The sequence below is a fragment of the Oncorhynchus mykiss genome, chromosome 9 (assembly GCF_057628025.1).
Source record: "Oncorhynchus mykiss isolate SJ-2025 chromosome 9, ASM5762802v1, whole genome shotgun sequence".
NCBI lineage: Eukaryota > Metazoa > Chordata > Actinopteri > Salmoniformes > Salmonidae > Oncorhynchus > Oncorhynchus mykiss.
Window position 1 is genome coordinate 80,757,617 of NC_143030.1, and position 24,197 is coordinate 80,781,813.

The 24,197-nt window shown below is 45.9% G+C and overlaps 1 protein-coding gene across 3 annotated transcripts in view; it reads right to left on the bottom strand.

Moving 5' to 3' along the window:
- The window catches only part of LOC110531286 (membrane-associated guanylate kinase, WW and PDZ domain-containing protein 3), a 132,939-nt gene that overhangs the window by 47,911 nt on the left and 60,831 nt on the right, over positions 1–24,197 (bottom strand). For all 3 annotated transcript variants that reach the window (XM_036989056.2, XM_036989055.2, XM_036989053.2), the window contains exons 5-10: positions 18,916–19,089; positions 15,309–15,489; positions 13,636–13,706; positions 12,432–12,599; positions 6,861–7,437; positions 1,655–2,156 (exon numbers count right to left, since the gene is read on the bottom strand). In XM_036989056.2, coding sequence (XP_036844951.2) covers positions 1,655–2,156; positions 6,861–7,437; positions 12,432–12,599; positions 13,636–13,706; positions 15,309–15,489; positions 18,916–19,089 — 1,673 coding nt within the window. The remainder of the gene's footprint in view (positions 1–1,654; positions 2,157–6,860; positions 7,438–12,431; positions 12,600–13,635; positions 13,707–15,308; positions 15,490–18,915; positions 19,090–24,197) is intronic.

Sequence of the window (24,197 nt, forward strand, 5' to 3'; positions counted from 1 at the left end):
TCTTATGTACAAGTACCAGTCAAATGTTTGGACACACTGAATAATTTAATGGTTTTTCTTTATTTGTACTATTTTCTACATCGTAGAATAAGAGCGAAGACATCCAAACTATGCAATAACACATATGGCATCATGGGGTAGCCAAAAAAGTCTTAACAAATCATAATATATTTTATATTTGAGATTTGTCAAAGTAGCCACCCTTTGCCTTGATGACAGCTTTGCACACTCTTGGTATTCTATCAACCAGCTTCATGAGGTAGTCACCTGGAATGCATTTCAATTAACAGGTGTGCCTTCTTAAAAAGTTCATTTGTGGAATTTCTTTCCTTCTTAATGCGCATGAGCCAATCAGTTGTGTTGTGACAAGGTAGGGGTGGTATACAGAAGATAGACCTATTTGGTAAAATACCAAGTCCATACTATGGCAAGAACTGCTCAAATAAGCAAAGAGAAACAACAGTCCATCATTAATTTAAGACATGAAGGTCAGTCAATGCGGAACATTTCAAGAACTTTGAAAGTTTCTTCAAGGGCAGTCGCAAAAACCATCAAGTGCTATGATGAAACTGGCTCTCATGAGGACCGCCACAGGACTGGAAGACCCAGAGTTACCTCTGCTGCAGAGAATACATTCATTAGAGTTAAATGCACTTAAGATTGCAGCCCAAATAAATGCTTCACAGAGTTCAAGTAAAAGACACATCTCAACTCAACTGTTCAGAGGAGACTGCATGAATACGGCCTTCATGGTCAAATTGCTGCAAATAAACCACTACTAAAGGACACCAATAAGAAGAAGAGACTTGCTTGGGTCAAGAAATACGAGCATTGACATTAGACCGGTGGAGATCTGTCCTTTGGTCTGATGAGTCCAAATTTGAGATTTTTGGTTCCATCCGCCGTTTCTTTGTGAGACGCAGAGTAGGTGAACGGATGATCTCTGCATGTCTGGTTTCCATCGTGAAGCATGGAGGAGGAGGTGTGATGGTATGGGGGTCCTTTGCTGGTGACACTGTCAGTGATTTATGTAGAATTCAAAGGCACACTTAACCAGCATGGCTGACCTGGCCTCCACAATCACCCGACCTCAACCCAATTGAGATGGTTTGGGATGAGTTGGATCGCAGAGTGAAAAGCAGCCAACACGTGCTCAGCATATGTGGGAACTCCTTCAAGACGGTTGGAAAAGCTTTCTTCATGAAGCTGGTTGAGAGAATGCAAAGCTGTCATCAAGGCAAAGGGTGGCTATTTGAAGAATCGCAAATATAAAATATGTTTTGATTTGTTTAACACTTTTTTGGTTACTACATGATTCCAATGTGTTATTTCATAGTTTTGATGTCTTCACTATTATTCTACAATGTAGAAAGTAGTAAAAATAAAGAAAAACGGTTGAATGAGTAGGTGTTCTAAAACCACAAACTTGTGACTTGTAATGTATATACTGAAAAAATAGGCCCGCGGCTGATCCCTGGGCTGGACTGTATATTTGTCTTTAAGTATTCTCTGTGTCAATAGCCAATGTTGTCGGAATGTTTATACTCCAGAGAGTGATGAGAACGGATGATTACTATTGAGCATTATTGCAATAAATACCAATCAACAAAATCTTAGCCTCTAGCTGTAGAGCTGTCTCCAAAGTTGGTCGTACCTGAGCGAAGCTGAGACTCTGCACGTCAGCGCCGTTGATCTTGACTATAGCATCCCCTGGCTGCAGGGAGGAGCACTGCCTTCTGTCCCAGACCCTCTTCACCAGGGCCAGCTGCCCCCCCTGCCCCCCCGCCGTCACACTGAACCCCATCCCACCCCCCTCACTCCTCCCCAGGGGCACAGGGACCAGCTCCCCTCCTCCAGCCCCACCAGGTACTCCTTCACTGGGCGCGCTGTGGCCCCCATGGGGTTGGACGTTGGCTGGGCAGCCGTTGAAGCCGCAAGGGGGGACCTCCGTGGGTGAGGGGAGCATGAGGGAGGTCTGGGGCATGGGGGGCCGTTGGCAGGGGGCTCCAGGGGTGGTGGTGATGCACACGTCCGGCTGGGACAGGGGCAGATTGGAGACGGAGATGGGCAGGGTGGAGGTGGTGAAGTCACTCTGGTGGTGGGGTATGGAGGAGGGGGTGGGCAGGGAGTTTGCGTTGTAGCGCATCAGAGACCATCTGATGAAGGAAGAAGATACAGAGGATAAGGACGGAGACAGGATGTTAGATAATATTCTGTTCCAGTCGGACACACAGAGGAAACTAAGAACTGCCCTGCCTCTCTAAAATCTTAGCCAAGTTAACAAACAGATCACCAACCATTTAGAATCCCACCATACTTTCTCCACTATGCAATCTGGTCATGGGTGCACCTCAGCCACGCTTAAGGTCCTAAACGATATCATAGCCGCTATCGATAAAAGACAATACTGTGCAGCCGTCTTCATTGACCTGGCCAAGGCTTGGCCATTGTCAATAAATGCATTCTTATTGGCACACTAGCCTTGGTTTCTCAAATGACAGCCTCGCCTGGTTCACCAACTACTTCTCAGATAAAGTTCAGTTTGTCAAATCAGAGGGCCTGTTGTCGGGACTCTATGGGGGTGCCACAGGGTTCAATACCTGTGCCGACTCTTGCTGATGGTGATTTTCTGATCTATCTCTACCCCTTTTGTCTCCCCAATTTCGTGGTTTCCCATTGGTAGTTACAGTCTTGTCTCATCGCTGCAACTCCCGTACAGACTTGGGAGAGGCAAAGGTCGAGAGCCATGCGTCCTCTGAAACACAACCCAACCTAGCCGCACTGCTTCTTAACACAGCGCACATCCAACCCAGAAGCCAGCAGCACCAATGTGTCGGAAGAAACACTGTACACCTGGCGACCTGGTCAGCATGCACTGTGCGCGGGCCGCCACAGGAGTCACTAGTGAGCAATGAGACAAGGATATCCCTGCTGGCCAAACCCTCCCTAACCCGGACGACACTGGGCCAATTGTGCGCCGCCCCATGGACCTCCCGGTCGCAGCCGGCTGCGACAGAGCCTGGGCTCAAACCCAGAATCTCTGGTGGCACAGCTAGCGCTGCGATGCAGTGCCTTAGACCACTACGCCACCAGGGAGGCTCAGACGACACCATTCCGTATACTTCTGGCCCTTCTTTGGACACTGTGCTAACAAACCTCCAAATTAGACCCAATGCCATATACAACTCTCCTTCTGTTGCCTCCAACTGCTCTTAAATGCTAGTAAAACTAAATGCATTTTCTTCAACCGATCGCTGCCCGCACCCGCCCGCCCGATTAGCATCACTACTCTGGACGGTTCTGACTTAGAATATGTGGACAACTACAAATACCTAGGTGTCTGGTTATACTGTAAACTCTCCTCCCAGACTCACATTAAACGTCTCCAATCAAAAATCTTTCATCTAGAATCGGCTTCCTATTTCACAACAAAGCCTCCTTCACTCATGCAGCCAAACATACCCTCGTAAAACTGACTATCCTACCGATCCTCGACTTTGGCGATGTCATTTACAAAATAGCTTCCAACACTCTACTCAGCAAACTGGATGTAGTCTATCACAGTGCCATCTGTTTTGTTACCAAATCACCTTATACCACCCACCACTGCGACCTGTATGCTCTAGTCGGCTGGCCCTCGCTACATATTCGTCGCCAAACCCACTGGCTCCAGGTCATCTATAAGTCTTTACTAGGTAAAGCCCCGTCTTATCTCAGCTCACTGGTCACCATAGCAACACCCACCCGTAGCACGCGCTCCAGCAGGTATATGTCACTGGTCATCCCCAAAACCAACACTTCCTTTGACCGCCTTTACTTCCAATTCTCTGCTGCCAATGACTGGAACGAACTGCAAAAATCTCTGAAGCTGGAGACTTATATCTCCCTCTCTAACTTTAAGCATCAGCTGTCAGAGCAGCTTACCGATCACTGTACCTGTACACAGCCAATCTGTAAATAGCCCAACTAACTACCTCATCCCCATATTGTTATTTATCTTCTTGCTCTTTTGCACCCCAGTATCTCTACTTTTATTTTATTAGGCAAGTCAGTTAAGAACAAATCCTTATTTTCAATGACAGCCTAAGAACAGTGGGTTAGCTGCCTGTTCAGGGGCAGAATGACAGACTTCTACCTTGTCAGCTTGGGGGTTTGAACTTGCAACCTTTTGGTTACTAGTCCAACGCTCTAACCACTAGGCTACCTGCTGGTTACTAGTCCAACGCTCTAACCACTAGGCTACCTGCTGGTTACTAGTCCAACGCTCTAACCACTAGGCTACCTGCTGGTTACTAGTCCAACGCTCTAACCACTAGGCGACCTGCTGGTTACTAGTCCAACGCTCTAACCACCAGGCTATATGCACATCATAATCTGCACATCTATCACTCCAGTGTTAATGGCTACATTGTAATTATTTCGCCTCTATGGCCTTTTTATTGCCATACCTCCCTTCTCTTCTTCATTTGCACAAACTGTACATAGATTTTTCTATTGCGTTATTGACTGTACGTTTGTTTATGTGTAACTCTGTGTTGTTGTCAACTGGCCTACCTGGTTAAATAAAGGTGAATAATAAATAAAAAAACAGACCTGCAAGGCAGAGGCAGAAGGAAGGAAAAAAACTCCCTAGAAGGCAGGAACCTAGGAAGAAACCTATCGAGGAACCAACGTCCTCTGTTTGCTGTTGCATTTCATGTCTTTATTCTGATCCCCAATGAAAATCAGTCTCCGAGTCAATATACCGGGGTACAGCTTAGTCGAGGTAATTGAGGTCATTTGTACATGTAGGTATGGGTAAAGTTAAGGTTAAGTGACTATGATAATAAACATGAGTAGCAGCAGTATAAAAAAAGGGGTGTGACCCATCCTGTCTCAGCCTCCAGTATTTATGCTGCAGTAGTTTATGTGTCGGGGGGCTGGGGTCAGTTTGTTATATCTGGAGTACTTCTCCTGTCCTATTCGGTGTCCTGTGTGAATCTAAGTGTGCGTTCTCTAATTCTCTCCTTCTCTCTTTCTTTCTCTCTCTCGGAGGACCTGAGCCCTAGGACCATGCCCCAGGACTACCTGACATGATGACTCCTTGCTGTCCCCAGTCCACCTGGCCGTGCTGCTGCTCCAGTTTCAACTGTTCTGCCTTATTATTATTCGACCATGCTGGTCATTTATGAACATTTGAACATCTTGGCCATGTTCTGTTATAATCTCCACCCGGCACAGCCAGAAGAGGACTGGCCATCCCACATATGCTCTCTCTAATTCTCTCTTTCTTTCTCTCTCTCGGAGGACCTGAGCCCTAGGACCATGCCCCAGGAATACCTGACATGATGACTCCTTGCTGTCCCCAGTCCACCTGACCGTGCTGCTGCTCCAGTTTCAACTGTTCTGCCTCATTATTATTCGACCATGCTGGTCATTTATGAACATTTGAACATCTTGGCCATGTTCTGTTATAATCTCCACCCGGCACAGCCAGAAGAGGACTGGCCACCCCACATAGCCTGGTTCCTCTCTAGGTTTCTTCCTAGGTTTTGGCCTTTCTAGGGAGTTTTTCCTAGCCACCGTGCTTCTACACCTGCATTGCTTGCTGTTTGGGGTTTTAGGCTGGGTTTCTGTACAGCACTTTGAGATATCAGCTGATGTACGAAGGGCTATATAAATAAATTTGATTTGATTTGATTTTGATTTGATTTGGTTTGATTAACTGTTCAGCAGTTTTATGGCTTAGGGGTAGAAGCTGTTAAGGAGTCTTTTGGTCCTAGACTTGGTGCTCCGGTACCACTTGACGTGCGGTAGCAGAGAGAACAGTCTATGACTTGGGTGGCTGGAGTCTTTGACTATTTTTAGGGCCTTCCTCTGTCACCGCCTGGTATATATGTCCTGGATGGCAGGAAGCTTGGCCCTGGTGATCTACTGGGTCGTACGCACTACCCTCTGTAGTGTCTTGCGGTCGGATGCCAAGCAGTTTCCATATCAGGCGGTGATTCAACCAGTTAGGATGCTCTCGATGATGCAGATGTGTAACTTTTTGAGGATCTGAGGACCCATGCCAAATCTTTTCAGTCTCCTGAGGGGGAGTAAGCGTTGTCGTGCCCTCTTCACTATAGTTTGTTGGTGATGTGCTCTGCCCTCCTTTTCCTGTAGTCCACGATCAACTCCTTTGTCTTGATCACGTTGAGGTAGAGGTTGTTGTCCTGGCACCACACTGCCAGGACTATGACCTCCTCCCTATAGGCTGTCTCATAATTGTTGGTGATCAGGCCTACCACCGTTGCATCATCGTCAAACTTAATGATGGTGCTGGAGTCGTGCCTGGCCACTCAGTCATGGGTGAACAGGAAGTACAGGAGGGGACTGAGCACGCACCCCTGAGGGGCCCCAGTGTTGAGGATCAGTGTGGCAGATGTGTTGTTACCTGCCCTGACCACCTCGGGGCGGCCCGTCAGGAAGTCCAGAATTCAGTTGCTGAGGGAGGTGTTCAGTCCCAGGGTCCCTAGCTTAGTGATGAGCTTTGAGGGCACTATGGTGTTGAACGCTGAGCTGTAGTCAATGAACAGCATTCTAACGTAGGCGTTCCTTTCGTTCCTTAGGTGAGAAAGGGAAGTGTGAAGTGCAATAGAGATTGCGTCACCTTTGGATCATCTGTGGATCTGTTGAGGTGGTATGCGAATTGGAGTGTATTTGAACTATGTTAGCACATCTGATTAAACTGGTCAACTAATCATCAAGCCCTTGACTAGGTACATCAGGTGATCTGGTTCAGACCTACAACAACATGGTGAAACATCTGGGGGTCCTTGAGGAGAGGTTTGAAAACAACCAAGTTAAGGTTAGTTAGTTAGTTAGTTAGGGTTAGTTACCTCTGTGTCGCTCCACCCGAGGCTCCTTCCTCTGAGTCACTCTGGCTGGCGGAGGCGGAGGTTCGTTCAGGCGGGGGAGGAGGGGGGATGCCCCTACTGTGAGAGGAGGAGGGGGCACAGGCTGAGCTGGCGGAAGAGCTAAGGATTCCATTAGACAGCGGGTAGGAGGGGGGAGCCGACAACAGGTCTGCCGCGTTCCCGTTAGCGTCCAGCCCCGACCCTGAGTTTCCCGCCACTCTGAGATAGTTTCCGTTGTGATGAGACAGAGTACGGTTCAGGTTAGCCAGGCCGGGAGGTTGGGGTGGCTCGGCAGGGCCAGGACCGGGGGTGGAGAGGGGCTGAGCGGTGGCTGTGGAGGGAGGAGTGGCTGCAGCGCTGAGGGGTTCCAGAGGAGAGGAGGAAGCGGAGGGAGTCAGGGGTTGTTTGGGACAGCCGTCTGGGTTGTACAGCATGGGATAGCCTCTCCGTAACACAACGTCCACACTGTGACCCATAGGGACAGACTTCAACATCTCTACCACCTCTTTATGAGATAGACCCAGGACACAGCTGTCATTGATGTAGACCAGGATATCAGCTGGAGAGAGAGAGAGAGATCTCATGTGTTATATCATCCACTACTATAGATCAGTATGTAGTGTATAGATCAGTATGTAGTGTATCATCCACTACTATAGATCAGTATGTAGTGTATAGATCAGTATGTAGTGTATCATCCACTACTATAGATCAGTATGTAGTGTATAGATCAGTATGTAGTGTATCATCCACTACTATAGATCAGTATGTAGTGTATCATCCACTACTATAGATCAGTATGTAGTGTATAGATCAGTATGTAGTGTATAGATCAGTATGTAGTGTATCATCCACTACTATAGATCAGTAAGTAGTGTATAATCCACTACTATAGATCAGTATGTAGTGTATAGATCAGTATGTACTGTATAGATCAGTATGTAGTGTATCATCCACTACTATAGATCATTATGTAGTGTATAGATCAGTATGTAGTGTATCATCCCTACTATAGATCAGTATGTAGTGTATCATCCCCTACTATAGATCAGTATGTAGTGTATCATCCCCTACTATAGATCAGTATGTAGTGTATCATCCACTACTATAGATCATTATGTAGTGTATCATCCACTACTATAGATCATTATGTAGTGTATAGATCAGTATGTAGTGTATCATCCACTACTATAGATCAGTATGTAGTGTATAGATCAGTATGTAGTGTATAGATCAGCATGTAGTGTATCATCCACTACTATAGATCAGTAAGTAGTGTATAATCCACTACTATAGATCAGTATGTAGTGTATAGATCAGTATGTAGTGTACAAATCAGTATGTAGTGTATAGATCAGTATGTAGTGTATCATCCACTATTATAGATCAGTATGTAGTGTATCATCCACTACTATAGATCATTATGTAGTGTATAGATCAGTATGTAGTGTATCATCCCCTACTATAGATCAGTATGTAGTGTATCATCCCCTACTATAGATCAGTATGTAGTGTATCATCCCCTACTATAGATCAGTATGTAGTGTATCATCCCCTACTATAGATCAGTATGTAGTGTATCATCCCCTACTATAGATCAGTATGTAGTGTATCATCCACTACTATAGATCAGTATGTAGTATATCATCCACTACTATAGATCAGTATGTAGTGTATAGATCAGTATGTAGTGTATAGATCAGCATGTAGTGTATCTAAGGTGAGAAGTAATAGCATGTGTGTGGTGCATTCCTGTCTCCAGCATCGGCACGTGAGAGGCTTGGATTGTGTGGGTGTGTGTGTGTGTGTGTGTGTGTGTGTGTGTGTGTTTGTGTGTGTGTGTGTGTGTGCGTGCGTGCGTGCACCTGCGTGCGTGTGCGTGTGTCCATGTGTGTGTCCGTGTGTGTGCACGTGTGTGTGCAGGTGTGTGTGTGTCAGTGACAGTGGGATTACATTCTCCGGGCCCAGTAGAGCAGGATTAGGAATAGATTAGGAGATTCTGACCACTATCAAACACACCATGAAAATTTGGGACAGAGAGAGAGAGAGAGAGAGTGGGAGAGCAAGAGAGAGAGAAAGAGAGAGTGGGAGAGAGAGAGAGAGAGAGAGAGAGCAATAGAAGAAGAGATGAAAGTATAGGGCAGAGAGATGCCGTCTCTCAGTTTAACTAACTAATACACAAATCAGCAGGTGTTATTGAGTGTTGATCTACCTGTGTTAATCAAACGTGTTAAATCTACCTGTGTTAATCCTACTTTGTTAAAAAAAAATGTTTTACTTTTTTTAACCAGGCAAGTCAGTTAAGAACAAATTGTTATATATAATGACGGCCTCCCGGGGAACAGTGGGTTAACTGCCTTGTTCAGTGGCAGAACGACAGATTCTTACCTTGTCAGCTCGGGGATTCGATCAAGCAACCTTTCGGTTCCTGGCCCAATGATCTAACCACTAGGCTACCTGCCGCCCCAAATACCTGCGTTAATCCTGCCTGTGTTATTCCTACCTGTGTTATTCCTACCTGTGTTATTCCTACCTGTGTTCTTCATGCCTGTGTTCTTCCTGCCTGTGTTAATCTTGCCTGTGTTAATCTTGCCTGTGTTAATCCTGCCTGTGTTAATCCTGCCTGTGTTAATCCTACCTGTATTAATCATAGTTATGTTGAGTGCACCTGCGTTAATCTGTATATACCTGTGTTGAGTGTACCTGCGTTAATCTGCATATACCTGTCTTGAGTGCACCTGCGTTAATCTCTATATACCTGTGTTGAGTGTACCTGTGTTAATCCTACCTGTGTTGAGTGCACCTGCGTTAATCTGTATATACCTGTGTTGAGTGTACCTGCGTTAATCTGCATATACCTGTCTTGAGTGCACCTGCGTTAATCTGTATATACCTGTGTTGAGTGTACCTGTGTTAATCTGTATATACCTGTGTTGAGTGTACCTGTGTTAATCTCTATATACCTGTGTTGAGTGTACCTGTGTTAATCCTACCTGTGTTGAGTGTACCTGTGTTAATCTGTATATACCTGTGTTGAGTGTACCTGTGTTAATCTGTATATACCTGTGTTGAGTGTACCTGTGTTAATCTGTATATACCTGTGTTGAGTGTACCTGCGTTAATCTGTATATACCTGTGTTGAGTGTACCTGCGTTAATCTGTATATACCTGTGTTGAGTGTACCTGCGTTAATCTATATATACCTGTGTTGAGTGTACCTGCGTTAATCTGTATATACCTGTGTTGAGTGTACCTGTGTTAATCTGTATATACCTGTGTTAATCTGTATATACCTGTGTTGTGTGTACCTGTGTTAATCTGTATATACCTGTGTTGAGTGTACCTGTGTTAATCTGTATATACCTGTGTTAATCTGTATATACCTGTGTTGAGTGTACCTGTGTTAATCTGTATATACCTGTGTTGAGTGTACCTGTGTTAATCTGTATATACCTGTGTTGAGTGTACCTGCGTTAATCTGTGTTGAGTGTACCTGCATTAATTTGTATATACCTGTGTTGAGTGTACCTGTGTTAATCTGTATATACCTGTGTTGAGTGTACCTGTGTTAATCTGTATATACCTGTGTTGAGTGTACCTGTGTTAATCTCTATATACCTGTGTTGAGTGTACCTATGTTAATCTGTATATACCTGTGTTGAGTGTACCTGTGTTAATCTGTATATACCTGTGTTGTGTGTACCTGTGTTAATCCTACCTGTATTGAGTGTACCTGTGTTAATCTGTATATACCTGTGTTGAGTGTACCTGTGTTAATCTGTATATACCTGTGTTGAGTGTACCTGTGTTAATCTGTATATACCTGTGTTGAGTGTACCTGCGTTAATCTGTAAATACCTGTGTTGAGTGTACCTGCGTTAATCTGTATATACCTGTGTTGAGTGTACCTGTGTTAATCTGTATATACCTGTGTTGAGTGTACCTGTGTTAATCTCTATATACCTGTGTTGAGTGTACCTGCGTTAATCTGTATATACCTGTGTTGAGTGTACCTGCGTTAATCTGTATATACCTGTGTTGAGTGTACCTGCGTTAATCTGTATATACCTGTGTTGAGTGTACCTGCGTTAATCTGTATATACCTGTGTTGAGTGTACCTGTGTTAATCTGTGTATACCTGTGTTGAGTGTACCTGTGTTAATCTGTATATACCTGTGTTGAATGTACCTGCCTTAATCTGTATATACCTGTGTTGAGTGTACCTGCGTTAATCTGTATATACCTGTGTTAATCTGTATATACCTGTGTTGTGTGTACCTGTGTTAATCTGTATATACCTGTGTTGAGTGTACCTGTGTTAATCTGTATATACCTGTGTTGAGTGTACCTGTGTTAATCTGTATATACCTGTGTTGAGTGTACCTGCGTTAATCTGTGTTGAGTGTACCTGCGTTAATCTGTATATACCTGTGTTGAGTGTACCTGTGTTAATCTGTATATACCTGTGTTGAGTGTACCTGTGTTAATCCTACCTGTGTTGAGTGTACCTATGTTAATCTATACATACCTGTGTTGAGTGTACCTGTGTTAATCTGTATATACCTGTGTTAATCTGTATATACCTGTGTTAATCTGTATATACCTGTGTTGAGTGTACCTGCGTTAATCTGTATATACCTGTGTTAATCTGTATATACCTGTGTTGTGTGTACCTGTGTTAATCTGTATATACCTGTGTTGAGTGCACCTGTGTTAATCTGTATATACCTGTGTTGAGTGTACCTGCGTTAATCTGTAAATACCTGTGTTGAGTGTACCTGTGTTAATCTGTATATACCTGTGTTGAATGTACCTGCCTTAATCTGTATATACCTGTGTTGAGTGTACCTGCGTTAATCTGTATATACCTGTGTTAATCTGTATATACCTGTGTTGTGTGTACCTGTGTTAATCTGTATATACCTGTGTTGAGTGTACCTGTGTTAATCTGTATATACCTGTGTTGAGTGTACCTGTGTTAATCTGTATATACCTGTGTTGAGTGTACCTGCGTTAATCTGTGTTGAGTGTACCTGCGTTAATCTGTATATACCTGTGTTGAGTGTACCTGTGTTAATCTGTATATACCTGTGTTGAGTGTACCTGTGTTAATCCTACCTGTGTTGAGTGTACCTATGTTAATCTGTACATACCTGTGTTGAGTGTACCTGTGTTAATCTGTATATACCTGTGTTAATCTGTATATACCTGTGTTAATCTGTATATACCTGTGTTGAGTGTACCTGCGTTAATCTGTATATACCTGTGTTAATCTGTATATACCTGTGTTGTGTGTACCTGTGTTAATCTGTATATACCTGTGTTGAGTGTACCTGTGTTAATCTGTATATACCTGTGTTGAGTGTACCTGTGTTAATCTCTATATACCTGTGTTGAGTGTACCTGTGTTAATCTCTATATACCTGTGTTGAGTGTACCTGTGTTAATCCTACCTGTGTTGAGTGTACCTGTGTTAATCTGTATATACCTGTGTTGAGTGTACCTGTGTTAATCTGTATATACCTGTGTTGAGTGTACCTGTGTTAATCCTACCTGTGCTGAGGGCGGGTGGTCCTCCTGGTGTAACGCTGTAGACCTGGAGAAACTCTCTCTGTTTGCTTCCTCCTACTATGTTGAAGCCGAACCCTCGCAGCCCTTTAGACAGACGGGTGTGGATGGAATAGCCCTTCAGCTCTGCCGGCTGGTCCGTGAACGCAGGCACTGGCAAGGGGATATGGGGAGAATATACAACTTCTTCATATGAAATGTTTTTTGAGCGTCAGTATTTTACTTTACCTTTATTTACTCAGTTTAGTCTCATAGACGAAGTAAAATCATGTCTAGAGAACAGCACAGGCCAGGTCACAACCCTCTATATCTCTTATACATACATACAAGGTATCCTGTCTGTATGTGTGAATCCAGGTTTTATAACTCATCCTCTGTCGCCCCCTGCTGTTCAATTATATGTATTACCAGCACACTCTGTGCCGTTTTTTGTAATACACAACATTATTACATGACAACAGAATATTTGACACATTTACCTGTCTATAAATGCAGAAAATGTAGAAATATGGCTATATTTGAAATGAACAACACAGCCTCGGAGATTGACAACACTTGAGTCAACATGAAAGAGACAAACTAAGATGAGAGACTGGGGATAAAGAAGAGAGGGGAAGGAGAGGTGGTAGAGCTGGAGAGACAGGGAGGAAAGGGAGGAAATGGAGATGGGGAAGAGAGGCAGGGGAAGGAGGGAGGGAAGGAGGGAGGGAGGGAGGGTGGTAGAGCTGGAGAGACAGGGTGGAAAGGGAGGAAATGGAGATGGGGAAGAGAGGGAGGGAGGGAGGGAGGGAGGGAGGGAGGGAGGGAGGGAGGGAGGGAGGGAGGGAGGGAGGGAGGGAGGGAGGGAGGGGTGGTAGAGCTGGAGAGACAGGGGGGAAAGGGAGGAAATGGAGATGGGGAAGAGAGGCAGGGGAAGGAGGGAGGGAGGGAGGGAGGGAGGGAGGGAGGGAGGGAGGGAGGGAGGGAGGGAGGGAGGGAGGGAGGGAGGGAGGGAGGGCTGGAGAGACAGGGGGAAAGGGAGGAAATGGAGATGGGGAAGAGAGGCAGGGGAGGGAGGGAGAGGTGTTAGAACTGGAGAGACAGGGAGGAAAGGGAGATATGGGAGATAGTGGAAGACAGGCATGGGAGGGAGAGTTTAAGAGGAGCTGAGAGGGTAGAGTGGGTAAACAGGAAGGTCTCGGAGACTCACACTCTGTTTTGCTGAGTATCTCCCTGCTCTGAGCTCTGGGGTCAAGCCAGCTGGTGGTCTTAGAGATGTGACTGAGGAAGAGATAATAAGCATCATCATCATCACAATAACCTGTACCTCCCACCAAACTATATCTTCATCACTTCACTCCCACACCACTCTCTACTAACTCTCTGTAGTAAAGCTCTACTCTCTCTCTCCTAACTCTATGTAGTAAAGCTCTACTCTCTCTCTACTCACTCTATGTAGTAAAGCTCTACTCTCTCTCTCCTAACTCTCTGTAGTAAAGCTCTACTCTCTCTCTACTAACTCTATGTAGTAAAGCTCTACTCTCTCTCTACTCACTCTATGTAGTAAAGCTCTACTCTCTCTCTCCTAACTCTCTGTACTAAAGCTCTACTCTCTCTCTACTCACTTTATGTAATAAACCTCTACTCTCTCTCTACTAACTCTCTGTAGTAAAGCTCTACTCTCTCTCTACTAACTCTATGTAGTAAAGCTCTACTCTCTCTCTACTCACTCTATGTAATAAACCTCTACTCTCTCTCTACTAACTCTCTGTAGTAAACCTCTACTCTCTCTCTACTAACTCTCTGTAGTAAAGCTCTACTCTCTCTCTACTAACTCTCTGTAGTAAAGCTCTACTCTCTCTCTACTAACTCTATGTACTAAAGCTCTACTCTCTCTCTACTCACTCTATGTAATAAACCTCTACTCTCTCTCTACTAACTCTCTGTAGTAAAGCTCTACTCTCTCTCTACTAACTCTCTGTAGTAAAGCTCTACTCTCTCTCTACTAACTCTATGTAATAAACCTCTACTCTCTCTCTACTAACTCTATGTAGTAAAGCTCTACTCTCTCTCTACTAACTCTATGTACTAAAGCTCTACTCTCTCTCTACTCACTCTATGTAGTAAAGCTCTACTCTCTCTCTACTCACTCTATGTACTAAAGCTCTACTCTCTCTCTACTCACTCTATGTAGTAAACCTCTACTCTCTCTCTACTAACTCTATGTACTAAAGCTCTACTCTCTCTCTACTAACTCTCTGTAGTAAAGCTCTACTCTCTCTCTACTAACTCTCTGTAGTAAAGCTCTACTCTCTCTCTACTAACTCTATGTACTAAAGCTCTACTCTCTCTCTACTCACTCTATGTAGTAAACCTCTACTCTCTCTCTACTAACTCTATGTACTAAAGCTCTACTCTCTCTCTACTAACTCTATGTACTAAAGCTCTACTCTCTCTCTACTCACTCTATGTAATAAAGCTCTACTCTCTCTCTACTCACTCTGTAGTAAAGCTCTACTCTCTCTCTACTAACTCTATGTACTAAAGCTCTACTCTCTCTCTACTCACTCTATGTAATAAAGCTCTACTCTCTCTCTACTAACTCTATGTACTAAAGCTCTACTCTCTCTCTACTAACTCTCTGTAGTAAAGCTCTACTCTCTCTCTACTAACTCTCTGTAGTAAAGCTCTACTCTCTCTCTACTAACTCTATGTACTAAAGCTCTACTCTCTCTCTACTCACTCTATGTACTAAAGCTCTACTCTCTCTCTACTCACTCTATGTAGTAAAGCTCTACTCTCTCTCTACTCACTCTATGTAATAAAGCTCTACTCTCTCTCTACTCACTCTATGTAGTAAAGCTCTACTCTCTCTCTACTCACTCTATGTAGTAAGGCTCTCCTGAGTCGCTGAATGCCAGCTCCCAATTCTCGGGCAGTGCCCCTCCACCTCGTGTGGCGATGCTACTCCCTCCATTCTCTTCTCCCACGCCGTCCCTTGAGTCCCAGGATTGGCTGAGAGCTAGCGCTGTGGGCGGGGCACTGCTGATGCCTACTGAACCTCCTGCCAAGACAACAGACACATATACAGACAAACACAGAGAATGTGAAGCAGTAACCAACCACATTTCTACTAATAACAGTTTTACATAAAAAGAGATACCTTGAAGAGATACAATGAAGAGTCTTTCTTCAAACAATCATTTGTTTCAGTGTCGTTGTCTACAAGTCACGAACATGCATTCTATCACAGAGATACACACACACAACGGACACAAAACACACACATAGTAACATACACACACACACTCACACACACACACACACACACACACACACACACACACACACACACACACACACACACACACACACACACACACACACACACACACACACACACACACACACTTAAAATAGTCCTTTAACTCAGGACACTGTAATCTCCAATGTAAGGTCCAGATGTAAACAGATGTCCTTAGTCAGACTGAGTCCCCATTGGCCCTGGTTAAAGGCAGTGCATTACCTCTGATAGCCTGGTTTCTCTCTAGGTTTCTTCCTAGGTTTTGGCCTTTCTAGGGAGTTTTTCCTAGCCACCGTGCTTCTACACCTGCATTGCTTGCTGTTTGGGGTTTTAGGCTGTGTTTCTGTACAGCACCTTGAGATATCAGCTGATGTACGAAGGGCTATAAAAATAAATTTGATTTGATTTGATTGGACTCAGATCATTGGCCCTGATTAAAGTGCATTACCTCTGACTCAGATCATTGGCCCTGGTTAAAGTGCATTACCTCTGACTCAGATCATTGGCCCTGGTTAAAGTGCATTACCTCTGACTCAGATCATTGGCCCTGGTTAAAGTGCATTACCTCAGACTCGAATCATTGGCCCTGGTTAAAGTGCATTACCTCTGACTCAGATCATTGGCCCTGGTTAAAGGCAGTGCATTACCTCTGACTCAGATCATTGGCCCTGGTTAAAATGCATTACCTCTGACTCAGATCATTGGCCCTGGTTAAAGTGCATTACCTCAGACTCGAATCATTGGCCCTGGTTAAAGTGCATTACCTCTGACTCAGATCATTGGCCCTGGTTAAAGGCAGTGCATTACCTCTGACTCAGATCATTGGCCCTGGTTAAAATGCATTACCTCTGACTCAGATCATTGGTCCTGGTTAAAGGCAGTGATCCTTAGGGAACAGGGGGCCTTTTGGAACATGGCCTCAGTTGTTATCCTACGGATGGATCCCTTCCCACATTATCCTACGGATGGACCCCTTCCCACGTTATCCTACGGATGGACCCCTTCCCACGTTATCCTACGGATGGATCCCTTCCCACGTTATCCTACAGATGGACCCCTTTCCACGTTATCCTACAGATGGATCCCTTCCCACGTTATCCTACGGATGGACCCCTTCCCACGTTATCCTACAGATGGACCCCTTCCCACGTTATCCTACGGATGGATCCCTTCCCACGTTATCCTACAGATGGACCCCTTCCCACGTTATCCTACAGATGGATCCCTTCCCACGTTATCCTACGGATGGACCCCTTCCCACGTTATCCTACAGATGGACCCCTTCCCACGTTATCCTACGGATGGACCCCTTTCCACGTTATCCTACAGATGGACCCCTTCCCACGTTATCCTACGGATGGATCCCTTCCCACGTTATCCTACAGATGGACCCCTTCCCACGTTATCCTACAAATGGATCCCTTCCCACGTTATCCTACAGATGGATCCCTTCCCACGTTATCCTACAGATAGATCCCTTCCCTCTTCTCAGCTCTGCTCTGGGTCATCATACCCCATAATACAAGTACATCTCTACTGAACATCTCTACCTGAACTTCTCTACCTGAACTTCTCTACCTGAACATCTCTACCTGAACTTCTCTACCTGAACTTCTCTACCTGAACATCTCTACTGAACATCTCTACCTGAACTTCTCTACCTGAACATCTCTACCTGAACATCTCTACCTGAACTTGTCCATTAAGGATGATATTTGTTCTCTGTTTCAAAACGTTTTGATTTCCTACTACCCTACTGAACATGACCCAGGTGTTGACTTATTAGGGGATATTATTACTGTCTGGTCAGTGGTTGACTTATTAGGTGATATTCCCACTGTATGGTCAGTGGTTGACTTATTAGGTGATATTCCCACTGTCTGGTCAGTGGTTGACTTATTAGGTGATATTCCCACTGTCTGGTCAGTGGTTGACTTATTAGGTGATATTCCCACTGTCTGGTCAGTGGTTGACTTATTAGGTGATATTCCCACTGTCTGGTCAGTGGTTGACTTATTAGGTGATATTCTAATGAGGAAAAACAGACCCCATCCGGTCTTTGATTATAAAACCAGTTCTACGACCATAGTTAGTCCTTCCTCTTTCTCCTCCTCCTCCCCTTAAGTACCCCAATGGGGGAGGGTCAAGGGGGTCAAATGTAGACACTTTTATGATGTGTTGATTCTAAGGAAGTGGGAGGAATATTTAGCCTGATGCGTCTTCTGTTCTAAGCAGGGAATGGTACCAAATGTGACGTTTGACCACTCTTCTTAACAACGTATCCAAATGAATGGATCACTACATAATTGGTATGAACATAATATATCATTTTTCTTTCTGTGTATAAACTGGTGGCAGCAACTGATTATTGTAACACTGTTCATCTGAATGACATATCAATAACCCGATATGGTCCAGGCACTGTCCACAGCGGGTCTATCCCTAATCAAGGAGCCTATAGTTTAAAAACTTTAACGATGTACTCTCTCCTCTTCTCCTGTTTTCACAAAGAATAATTTCCAATTCTCCAAAGTCCTGTTAAAGTGATGTCAGATCTGTCTGTGGCCAGGCTACATAAGCCTGTTCAATTGATTTTGTAGAGTTGCCCATGTCAATGAATATGCTGTGTTTCATTTGTACCGTGGGACTATTAAGACAACTGCACCTACAACATTTTCACTCCATGTTAGTCTAGTAAAACAACTTAGAAGTAAACCCATTGTAGTCCTTAAACGTGTGTTAGGGATTCTTGAAGTCTGGGAGCTTCGAGGACCATTCGGAATGAGAATATAGTTAGTTATATTGACTATCGATTAAGACTATAGTTGAAATAGGATTAATGGTATAACCGTTCATGATTAACTACTGATACAGTTAATTCAAGGGGTTTCTCTATATCAAACCCGTAATGGTGCCCCTCTTAAGATTAGTTTAGATAGGATAAACCAAATGAATTAGATGAATTGGATCAATGAATTATTCCAGTAATTAATCAGTAAATTATCTTGAATATTCAAAGCCAAACGTCACTACAGTGGTTGACTTATTAGGTGATATTCTCTCTGTCTGGTCAGTGGTTTCTGTACAACTAGACTTAATAGATACAGTAGCTATGGTGTAATGTACCTTAATGTATTAGTAGATAATACTTTATAAATAGATATATGTGCATGTATGTAATTATACCTGACAGTCCAGAATCTTCCTCACTGTTCTCCCCCTCCTCTACAGCCTTCTCTAGGTTGCTTAGCGACTTGCTGCGTGTCCTGAAGTTCCGGAGCAGGTTCCGGTGTTCCTGGTACGTGATTGGTGGGCTCTCTGGGCCGATGTGGACTGGGCGGGGCGTCCCGTAGTAGTTTCCTGATAGGAGGGTGAGAGAGAGATGGAACAGTGAAGTGTGTTTAATAACCATTATTAGGAAGTGTACGGGGGAACGATCCAGCCCATAACTCTTGTCTATGAATTTGAGAGTTGCAACAAAAACAAACAAAAAATCTAACATTGTATAAATAAAACTTAGACTAAACTTCTACTTGAACTGTGTGAATATTTACATTAAATACAAAATAATACATTAAAGCATACAGTACATCACAAGACCAATGTCTAAGGCATGAAGCATCTGGAGCAACACACACACATACACAAACACACACACACACACACACGCGCGCACACACACACACACACACACACACACACACACACGCACACACACGCACACACACACACACACACACGCACCACACACGCACACACACACACACACACACACGCACCACACACACGCGCACACACACACATACACAAAAAAACACACACACACACACACACACACACACACACACGCGCACGCGCACACACACACACACACACACACACACACACACACACACACTACTTAAAATGGATACGGAGACACTGAGTAAATAATGTGGAATAAATGCAAACTTAAAAGGAATAACGTTTTGGAACTTGTGGAAATGAAGGTTCTATTTCAGTCACATTCATCCTATTGGGGATATGGTTGTCATCATTGTGAGTATGGATGGAGAGAATTATAAAAGGCAGTGAGGAGATAGAAAGAGAGAGAGAGGAAGAGAGCAGGAAACAGGAATAGGGATTAGAGAGAAAAGCCTCTTTACTCCTGAATCACACGCTCTCTCTCTCTCTCTCTCTCTCTCTCTCTCTCTCTCTCTCTCTCTCTCTCTCTCTCTCTCTCTCTCTCTCTCTCTCTCTCTCTCTCTCTCTCTCTCTCTCTCTCTCTCTCTCTCTCTCACACACACACTCTCTCTCTCTCTCTCTCTCTCTCACACACACTCTCTCTCTCTCACACACACACGCTCTCTCTCTCTCTCTCTCTCTCTCTCTCTCTCTCTCTCTCTCTCTCTCTCTCTCTCTCTCTCTCTCTCTCTCTCTCTCTCTCTCTCTCTCTCTCACACACACACACGCTCTCTCTCTATCTCTCTCTCTCTCTCTCTCTCGCTTTCTCTCTCTCACACATACACAAACCCATAAAAATATAGAACCAATTTTTCGTTCCAACACTGACATCATTGAAGCTATAAAAAAAATCTAAATTGACTCTCTCTCTCTCTCTCTCGCTTTCTCTCTCTCTCTATCTCTCTCTCTCTCTTTCTCTCTCTCTCTCTCTCTCCATATCTCTCAGAGAGCTGACTCACATAGCCACCACCAAACACTGACACTTTCACTGTGATAACATTTGTCTGCTATTTGAATTGCAGTCAGCATTACACAAATATTTTATGGAGCCCATAAAAAAAAAAAATCACAAGACAAGCGGTACTGAATACTGTACTCAGTTTACTACTGAATACTGTACTCAGTTTACTACTGAATACTGTACTCAGTTTACTACCGAATACTGTACTCAGTTTACTACCGAATACTGTACTCAGTTTACTACCGAATACTGTACTCAGTTTACTACCGAATACTGTACTCAGTTTACTGCTGAATACTGTACTCAGTTTACTACTGAATACTGTACTCAGTTTACTACTGAATACTGTACTCAGTTTACTACTGAATACTGTACTCAGTTTACTACTGAATACTGTACTCAGTTTACTACTGAATACTGTACTCAGTTTACTACCGAATACTGTACTCAGTTTACTACTGAATACTGTGCTCAGTTTACTACTGTCATGACGTTAGCCTGTGGGTAAGGTTTATGTGTAACGGCTTTCTTGTGGTGAAGTAGAGGCGGACCAAAACGCAGCGTGGTGATGATTCATGTTTGTTTAATAAAGGAAAACTATACATGAATAAACTACAAAACAACAAACGTGAAAAACCAAAACAGCCCTATCTGGTGCAAAAGACAGGAACAATCACCCACAAACACACAGTGAAACCCAGGCTACCTAAATATGGTTCCCAATCAGAGACAATGACTAACACCTGCTTCTGATTGAGAACCATATCAGGCCAGACATAGAAATAGACAAACAAGACATCCAACATAGAATGCCCACTCAGATCACACCCTGACCAACCAAAACATAGAAACATACAAAGCAAACTATGGTCAGGTTGTGACAGTACCCCCCCCCCCCCCCCCCCCCAAGGTGCGGACTCCGGCCGCAAAACCTGAACCTATTGGCCTAGAAGGTCTGGGTGTGCATCTGTCCGCGGTGGCGGCTCTGGTGCTGGACGTGGCCCCCACTTCACCGTAGTCTTAGTCCCCCACCTTCTCCGCTTCCGTGGCCTCCTAGCCACGGCGACCCTACTTAATGAGACTGGACTGAGGGGCAGCTCGGGACAGAGGGGCAGCTCGGGAAAGAGGGGCAGCTCGGGACAGAGGGGCAGCTCGGGACAGAGGGGCAGCTCGGGACAGAGGGGCAGCTGCTCGGGACAGAGGGGCAGCTGCTCGGGACAGAGGGGCTCTGGCGCCTCTGGGCTGACTGGCGGAACTGGCGCCTATGGGCTGACTGGCGGCACTGGCACCTCTGGGCTGACTGGCGCCTCTGGGCTGACTGGCGGCACTGGCGCCTCTGGGCTGACTGGCGGCACTGGCGGCCCCTGGCTGACTGGCGGCACTGGCGGCCCCTGGCTGACTGGCGGCCCCTGGCTGACTGGCGGCAGTGGCGGCTCCTTGTAGACTGGCGGCACTGGCGGCTCCTTGCAGACTGGCGGCACTGGCGGCGCTGGGCAGACTGGCGGCTCAGGCGGCGCTGGGCAGACGGGCGGCTCAGGCGGCGCTGGGCAGACGAGTGGCTCAGGCGGCGCTGGGCAGACGGGTGGCTCAGGCGGCGCTGGGCAGACGGGTGGCTCAGGCGGCGCTGGGCAGACGGGTGGCTCAGGCGGCGCTGGGCAGACGGGTGGCTCAGGCGGCGCGGGGCAGACGGGTGGCTCAGGCGGCGCTGGGAAGACGGGTGGCTCAGGCGGCGCTTGGCAGACGGGTGGCTCAGGCGGCGCTGGGCAGACGGGTGGCTCAGGCGGCGCTGGGCAGACGGGAGGCTCAGATGGCGCTGGGCAGACGGGTAGCTCAGATGGCGCTGGGCAGACGGAAAGCTCCTGCAACGCTGGAGAGGAAGGCTCTGGCAGCGCTGGACTGAGTAGCTCTGGTAGCGCCGAACAGGCGGGAGACTCCGCTGCGCTGGAGAGGAGGAAGGCTCTGGCAGCGCTGGAGAGGCGGGAGACTCCGGCAGCGCTGGAGAGGAGGAAGGCTCCGGCAGCGCTGGACAGGCGGGAGCCCCTGTAAGGATGAGCCGGAGAGACAGCCTGGTGCGGGGGGCTGCCACCGGAGGGCTGGTGCGTGGAGGTGGTGACGGATAGACCGGACCGTGCAGGCGCACTGGAGCTCTTGAGCACCGAGCCTGCCCAACCTTACCCGGTTGAATGGTCCCGGTCGCCCTGCCAGTGCGGCAAGGTGGAATAGCCCGCACTGGGCTATGCAGGCGAACCGGAGACACCGTGCGCAAGGCTGGTGCAATGTAAGCCGGCCCAAGGAGACGCACTGGAGACCAGCTGCGTAGAGCCGTTTTCATGGCACTTGGCTCGATGCCCACACTAGCCCGGCCGATACGCGGAGCTGGAATGTACCGCACCGGGCTATGCACCCGCACTGGGGACACCGTGCGCTTCACAGCATAACACGGTGCCTGCCCGGTCTCTCTAGCCCCCCGATAAGCACAGGAAGTTGGCGCAGGTCTCCTACCTGGCTTCGCCACACTTCCTGTGTGCCCCCCCAAGATTTTTTGGGGCTGACTCTCGGGCTTCCATCCGCGTCGCCGTGCTGCCTCCTCATACCAGCGCCTCTCCGCTTTCGCCGCCTCCAGTTCTTCTTTGGGGCGGCGATATTCTCCAGGCTGTGCCCAGGGTTCTTCAACGTCCAATTCGTTCTCCCATGTCCATTCCTCTCGCTGCTCCTGCTGCCGTTTCTCCTGCTGCACCTTGAGGCGGCGACACTCCCCTGGCTTTGCCCAGGGTCCTCTCCCGTCGAGGATTTCTTCCCAAGTCCAGAAGTCCTTATTACGCTGCTCCTGCTGCTGCCCGTTACCATGCCGCTTGGTCCTGTTGTGGTGGGTGATTCTGTAACGGCTTTCTTGTGGTGAAGTAGAGGCGGACCAAAACGCAGCGTGGTGATGATTCATGTTTGTTTAATAAAGGAAAACTATACATGAATAAACTACAAAACAACAAACGTGGAAAACCAAAACAGCCCTATCTGGTGCAAAAGACAGGAACAATCACCCACAAACACACAGTGAAACCCAGGCTACCTAAATATGGTTCCCAATCAGAGACAATGACTAACACCTGCATCTGATTGAGAACCATATCAGGCCAGACATAGAAATAGACAAACAAGACATCCAACATAGAATGCCCACTCAGATCACACCCTGACCAACCAAAACATAGAAACATACAAAGCAAACTATGGTCAGGGTGTGACATTATGACCCCCCCATGAATACCTTTCTCCCCTCTCTCTATTGACTCTACTGACTCTCTATGTTAAACACTCTTGAAAAGCCTTTGTTAAACATAGAGTCTGGGAACATCAGAAGATGGGGGAAGGAACAATATTTCAGTAATCCAGTGGAAAATATGCGTTGGTAGTTAATGAATATGATGTCAGTTCGGTTGCCATCTGAGACATTATGACTGATGACAGGACGACATAAACTGTATCTGGGAAAGTCTACACATTCTAGTTATCAGATTCACATGGAATTGTTGTGCAATTTAAATGTTTGAATATGAAACTATTTGTGAAAAGATTAAACGTAATTTTAGCTTCCAAATGAGAGAATTGGGTTTTCATAAGATTAGAGCTCTGCTCAATCAGTGGCCCTCCCCTGTGAAGAGACATGGGTTATAACCTATGAAAGACCCTTCTCTCCCTCCACAATATAAGCCCTTGATGAAAATGTAACCTCCTGTTCCGAGGACGTGAGGACGATGTTGAAAGGACTAACATGTCAACTACAGAA